Below are 7,515 nucleotides of genomic sequence, written 5' to 3'. Positions count from 1 at the left end.
GAATTATAAAAAGTGTTTGAAGAGCAAGTAAAACTAGTCTATACGATGAAAAGTGGCTACTTTTATAGACAATCTAATGAAATTCTTTTGAAAGTTGTTGTTTTAGTTTGTGATTTTAGTTTTAGTTATAATACTTCAAAGCAAAACAATAGCCAATTAATGCAATACTACTGTATTTTCTTTTAATAGTACTTTCAGTTGAATTTACAGTATTGCAGACCCAGTATACTGTTGCAAAAGAAGTGTTTACTCATTAATGCCAAATTATTATTCATTACAAATTTACAACCATCTCCACAAACAAAAAACTCTAAAAATTATAGTTAAGTTGCTTTACAATTTCTCTGTATTTAGTTAGTTCATCACCGATAACAGTATTACTGGTTCACAATAAATGATATAATGTGCTCCTTGGTAAATATAGACTACAAAGATTAGTTTTTATTCTACAATTAATTTGAAAGAATTAATGACGTACATACATAATTCAAGATATTAAAAATTATGATAAATTAAACACAATACAAATATTGTTATAAAAGAATATTTATACACTTAAACACATGCATCAGGTAATTATTAGACCAAAGGCTATTCAAGATCATTAGAAATGAGAATAACAATTATTCTGACAAACATGTTTATGGCAGTGTTAACAAAAACTAAAACTAGCTACTAAAACTAACAGCAAAGACTTACTAACAACTTAAGCTCATGTGTCACGTGATGTATAAATGCATGTTATTATAAGTCAATGCATAAAAACACACATTCAATTTTACTCTCCTACTACATGTATATACTAAAGCTATAGTATAAAAAAGAAATAATACTAATACTAAGACTCCTTCTATACAATTAACAAAATTTACAACACTTTTTATTTAGTAAATTTACATAGCCTACTTTGCTTCTGATCTCAAAACAAAAAATTTATCAATGTAAAATATAAATGAACAATTAATGGATTTATATGTGACATGCTCTCCCTTGCATAGTGACTGAGGCATGTATGGGTATGTGCACATCATCACATAAGGTACCTTAGAGAGACAATTACCGTATAGCTGGAAATATTTGCTGGAATTTAATTTTGTTGTTTGCTGTTCATCATAAAAACGCACAATTTAATTCTGCAAAGCATTATAAGTAATGGGTGTATCAACAGTACACGCCTACACCAGCAAAATTAAATTCCACAAACATTAAAATAAGCTATATGGGTACAAAATTGCAAAATATAATTCCTGCAAACTTTCCAGCTATACTGTATTAGCATGTACTTATATTAGCGATTTTTATGATAGTGACATTTGGCTGGTATTTAATTTAGCATTTTTGATCATTTTAATATTAATAACTATTAATGATTCAATGAGAAATTAAAATGGTTAGCGTGGACTTAAGTTAGTGATTTTTTAAAAACCGCTAAAATTTGCTAAATTAAATACCTGCTAACAATTGTCTCCTTAAGGCCCCCATACACGGGGCACAATTGTTGCTTGAAACTTTGTGGTTACTTTGATCTTGTTGCCTCAAGCTGAGCAGTGGTCAACTTGAAGCAACAAAGATGAAAGTAACCACAAAGTTTCAAGCAACAATGTTGCCCCGTGTATGGTGGCCTTTAAGGTAAAAAGAACTAGAATATGAAGCATAATGTTTGAAATTATTACCTAGTAATATACTCTAAGATATGAACATTGATTTGATTATTAATGATAGAGTGTGATGCAATGAATACAAGTTGACTCCAAAATCAAAATTTATATGGGCTATTAATTGTAATAATCATCAAATTAGACCATCATGTCCCATACTATTATTTGAGTTGTGTTTCAATTTAAAAGTGGTGTGATGTAGTCTCATAAATTCGATGCTATCTGCATCTATTCATTCCTTAAATTTAAAAAATGTAAAACATTAAGGGGATCTGTCCCTTCACTAAACTATGCTTTCATATACATAACAAAACTACTGAAGTCTGAAGGTGCAATTTGACATATTGTTATAATTATTCTTTTAGCAAAACAACAAAAAAATAATAATAACAAGTACAAAATTAAACTATTCTAAAGCTAGTCTCAATGTTCATGGCACAGAGCAGACCAAAAATCCAACCAAACTGAGTATCATCATAACGACAGGAGCTACTAGTCCAGTAGCACTGGATACTCCAGTACAAGGCTCATCCACACTAACACCGCTGCATGAGGTGACACTAGATCCAAGAAATGGCTCAGTACAGCAACCCATCCTATCATTGAAAGTGTTAATATCAGAAAGACAAGTGGAGGAAGCAGAACTGCAGTGTATTCCAGTGCCATTAAAGGGACAGGAATCAAACGGATTTTGAACACTATTTCCTCGATATTGCCTTATGTACCTCACAAAACAATAGTCTCCACTCTCCTGTCCACAAATACCTTGACGAAAGTAGGTTGTGTAATAATTCCTTTGGTGTTCGTTTGCTGATATACATTTGAAGTAGGCAATATATAAATCAATGCAAACTGAGCGATCACAAATTTGAGAGAAAGCATTGTTGAGAGTAGTGAGCTGAGCATCAGTGAGGGTTGAATAAGGAAGGTTCAAGACACCACCTGAAAGTGCTGTTAAATTGCAGTTTGAGGTAAGATTCATTTCAAGCTGGCGGTCACAAGAAATGCCACTTTGACGTACTCCTAGTTGAGAGCTATGCCTCTTGCTGATTTTGTGCACCCAGTCAGTGACAGCAGCTACATCTCTTTTCTTTGTAGTTACAGCACCATCACTTGAAGCAGCGACAAAAAAACAGCAAAGGAGAAAAAAGGAGAACATCTTCATAGGAAGCAGCACCATTGAATTATTAGCAACGGTCCAAAAGGTAAGACTGTGTAAAAATATAGTACAAGTGGCAGCTTTTATAGAATATCTGTTACATAATGAAATTCATTGTTGATTTATGACAAGAAAAATTGCTAAACTCACCCACACAGATTTTAATAAACACTATTATCATACAACTTTCATTGTATTACATTGCTCCAGAAAAGTATAATCTATCTATTTTTTACTGTTTATGCTACAACTATGACGATATTTGTTATAAGAGTTTTTATGAATAATGAAAGCCTTGTGATACAGCAAGGATGAATTGACAATACTTATGGTTCATCAAAGTTTATAATTTTGCCTATACAGTTATACTTTTGTCCCAAGATAATGTACTTGTACATAATTTTATGTGCATGGGAAGCTAAAGAACATGTAACTGAGCTCATAAGTTATTAATGAGAAATGTCTGCTGATTGTGCTGTTTTGATTATTGTCAGTATAGGTGACTGACAATACTGACTGATTTTTGTCACATAATACATGCATAAACATGCACATGAATCTTGTATCAAAATTTTTAATAAAAATGGCAACAGATAAAAATTGGCTACATAATTGTCTTATGGTATTACAGCTGTTGGAATTAACAAGTACATGTATATACATCACAAAAAATTTATGTAATGCATCAATCATGAGCTAGCTACATGCATTAAGAATGAATGGATGATATTCATGCAGATCAATAATGTATTGATATTTTATAGCAATAGATCTTGCATGTACACAATGTAGTTTACAACAAAATTCAATCAGAATTATGACAACAGTACATATTGTATATTGTATTTTGAAAGGAACAACTAGATCTGTATGCATTATATTTGCATTGGTGCTTTGGGAAAGTACCTGCAAAAGGTAAACTATGAAGGAGTAGTTATTGTGCTTCTTAAGTGAACAATAAACTCAAATCTGTACATGTACAGTATATGATAACAGAAATATGCATGTACATGTAAGCACATCTGCTAAAAATTATTTAAGTCTTACTTATTACATGTAAAACAACTCTTGGTGAAACTAAAATTACAAAGTGTATATGGGTAATAAACACAGACTGTATTATGCATTCAATCATGTCAGAGTAATTATGCAGTGAAAATGTGAAGAGAAATCACATACAATAAGTAAGTTTGTTTACTCTTGGAAATTAGCTGGATACTCTTAAAACACTTTACGCCGTGATGTAGCAGCCTACAGTGCTATGGTTAGACATCTCTCTAACCAACCCATCAAGTACTCTTGGTAGATATAATATAATCTTTTTTTGTCAATTCTTTCTCATTCAAAATTTCAATTTTACATAATACTAATAGTCAAATCATGCTTTTGCCCCATTAAATACATGCATTGCAGCAACTTTAATTCATTAGATTTACCCATGTGTATACATGTGGTGCATCTAGCAGTGTAAAGGGTCAATCCTGTGAGGAGGTCCTTCTTCAACAGCCCGTTAGTCATATCAATCTCATTGACTTGATCACTTGATAGACAATAGACAATGTAATGACTTCTGGTGTAACATTAAAAGATTGATAATTTTATCTTAGTATTCATCAATGGATCTGGTCTAATGTATCAGATAATGTAGGATATGATATGCATTTACCACCTGTCTTATATTATTACTCACTTCTCATATCAGTACTACAATATTTCTATGCATCATTGTTGTTAATTCAACTTCACTTAATAGTTAGTTATTACAATGAAAGCATTAATACAAAATTGAATAAGAGTACATAACATCTAGGTTATCATATGTAATACAAAAGGAAATTTTGAAGAGAATAAATTTTGGTGGTTGGTGAGTTTTAAATTTTAATTTGTGGTCATGTGCCACTGAGCATGCATATAATGGCTTTAAATGGTCAATTTTTATTATTTTGGCAAAATATAGCTAATTATGCTGGACAGTCAACATGATCATCACCTTAAAATGTAAATTGATAAAAGAGAGTCTATATATCATGACAAGAGTACGTGTTGTGTACTACCACTGAAAGTTTTTAATCGTAAACTGTATTGGAACTTTGGGAAAAGTACCAGTACACACATTTGGGAATGAACTATGAGAGAGGGAGTCGGCAACCAAGAAAAAGAGCTGGTGGGTGTATATAGAAAGAGCTGGTGGGTATACATGAGTAAACAATAAAAGCTCCAAGGCCAAGTATAAAGAGAAAAAGGTATATACATGTATACACCTGCTAATACATACATGTACTTGGTTTTTTTACTAAAATTACAAAAGTGTGCTTAAATGGAAAACTTTAAAATAACAAAACATCAACACATGGCAATGTTCGATTTATTGTACATGTACACGAGATGCCTGTAGTTCAAAATAAGTAGAACATAGGTTCTCTTTCTCACATGACCAAGGTTCTCTCTTTCTTGTTTCTTAATATTTAATATTTATTCTTACACTGCATGTACAATACATATCCCCCCTCTGTCTCTCATACTCACTTTAACTCAATATTATTAACTGAAAGTCCTTGAACTGATACTATTGGATAAGACATGGTATACTTAAAACAAACAAGAGTGTAATACCTTTTATGGCTCCATAAATAGCTAACATATTACGGACAACATAAAGGATTCAATATCATCATACCTACTATTACTTGTAGTTACATGTACATCCCTGTCACATTGGTCCTTGACCATGCACCATAATACTGTAGAGATTTAAGTATACAATCACACAAAAATAAAAATGCAACGTTGCAAATGTTGGGTTAAACTACAAGGCATATAGTTACAGCCAACATTAGAGCAATATTGTTGAACTGTTGCAAAGGTCCTTGTTGCTCCGTAGCATTGGTATATTGTGGCACTGCCATTGGTGTAGTATTGCAATGATGCAATGTTTCACTGTTGCTCTGTTGCTGTTGCACTGTTGCTGTTGCACTGTAGCATATTGTTGTCACCCTCCTGTGTTTAGTGTGTTGTAATGTCTAATGATCTATAGTAGCTATATACTTTATGGTTTTATCCATTCACTTATGATGCATACATGTAGATCTATAAAGTTCACAGAGTCAACAACCCCCTATTATTCAACAATTTAAACTGATTTCTTTTTCAAAAATGGAACAGCTCAAATAATGTCTATACTACATAAAGTTAACTATAAGACTAAAGTTATAATGTTCAAAAGCTACATGTCTCTAGTTAAATAATAAATGTTCACACAAGTGGGAAAGAAAAAATCAGAGGACCAAAACTCCAACCAAACTGAGTATCATCACAAAGACAGGAGCTACTAGTCCAGTAGCACTGGATACTCCAGTACAAGGCTCATCCACACTAACACCACTGCATGAGGTGACACCAGATCCAAGATATGGCTCAGTACAGCAACCCATCCTATTACTGAATGTGCGAACACTATCAAGACAAGTGGTGGGAGCAGAACTGCAGGATATTCCACCAGAGGTACTTGATGGACAGGAATTTAACAGACTTTGGAAACTGGAGTAATTTCCTTCATATTGCCTTATGTACCTCACAGGACAATAGTCTCCACTCTCCTGTCCACAAACACCATGACGAAGCAAGGTAACAAGATAATCCTTGAAGGCCTCATGACTCTCATCTGTCAGTATGCAATTGTAGTAGGTTTCAAGTGGATCAATACATGCTGGGACACAAATTTGAGAGTAAGCATTGTTGAGAGCAGTGAGCTAAGCATCAGTGAGGGATGAAGGAGGGAGATCTGAGAGACCACCTGAAAGCTCTGTGAAGTTGCAATAGGAGGGAAGGTTGCTATGAAGCTGGTTTAAACAAGCAGTGAAGTCTTGATGTACTTCCAGTTGAGAGCTATGCCTCTTGCTGATTTTGTGCAACCAGTCAGTGACAGCAGCTACATCTTTTTTCTTTGTAGTTGCAGCACCATCACTTGAAGCAACGACAAGAAAACAGCAAAGGAGAAAAATGGAGAACATTTTCATAAGGAGCAGTACAGCTGAATTATTACCAACGGTCCAAAGGGTAAGACTGTGTAAAATATAGTAGAAGTGGCAGCTTTTATAGAATATCTGTTGCATAATTAAATTCATCACTTATTCATGACAAGCCAAATTGCTTAAACTCACCTACACAGATTTCAATAATTACTATCACCATACAACATTACTTTAATCCAGAAAAATATAATCTAACAATTTATGCTACAACTATTATGAAGACTTTTTATGAATTATAAAACCCTTGTGAGTTGTAACACAGTAAGACTTATGATTCTTCAAAGTTTATAATTTTGCCTAAACAGTTATATTTTGTCCCAAGATATTACATTAGAAGCTAAAGAAGTATACACTTAACAATATAATGCTTCCATCTTCATCATTGAGACTCTTATAAATGCCATCATTGATTCATCTTCCTCATACGTTTAAACTATCTCCTCCATTATTTCAGACATTACATCAAGAAAAAGTCACGTAAAACATAGTCACAGAAAACCTAGATGTTATAGTTATTTCTAATCTATGCTTACGGCTCCCTATTAAGCTGTCTAGAGGCAGTTAGTAAATCTGGTGCCTCCTCCTGGTTCACCGCTCTATTTATCAAAGAGCAAGGTTTTGCTGTCCATAAAGGTGCATTTTGTGATGCACTAGCTCTCAAATATGG

General features: G+C 33.1%; 1 protein-coding gene across 1 annotated transcript in view; it reads right to left on the bottom strand.

Annotated features, from left to right (window-relative positions):
- Window positions 1-5,978: 5,978 nt before the first annotated feature.
- LOC109582305 (uncharacterized) overlaps window positions 5,979-7,515 on the bottom strand; it is a 14,943-nt gene continuing 13,406 nt past the window's right edge. The window contains exon 2 of the mRNA XM_019996981.1: window positions 5,979-6,139. Coding sequence (XP_019852540.1) covers window positions 6,093-6,139 — 47 coding nt within the window. The 3' untranslated portion in view covers window positions 5,979-6,092. The remainder of the gene's footprint in view (window positions 6,140-7,515) is intronic.

Source organism: Amphimedon queenslandica, unplaced genomic scaffold (genome assembly GCF_000090795.2).
Source record: "Amphimedon queenslandica unplaced genomic scaffold, v1.1 AMPQUscaffold_13391, whole genome shotgun sequence".
Taxonomy (NCBI): Eukaryota; Metazoa; Porifera; class Demospongiae; order Haplosclerida; family Niphatidae; genus Amphimedon; species Amphimedon queenslandica.
Note: the sequence above shows the minus strand (reverse complement) of the source record. Positions and strands in the feature narration are given on the sequence as shown.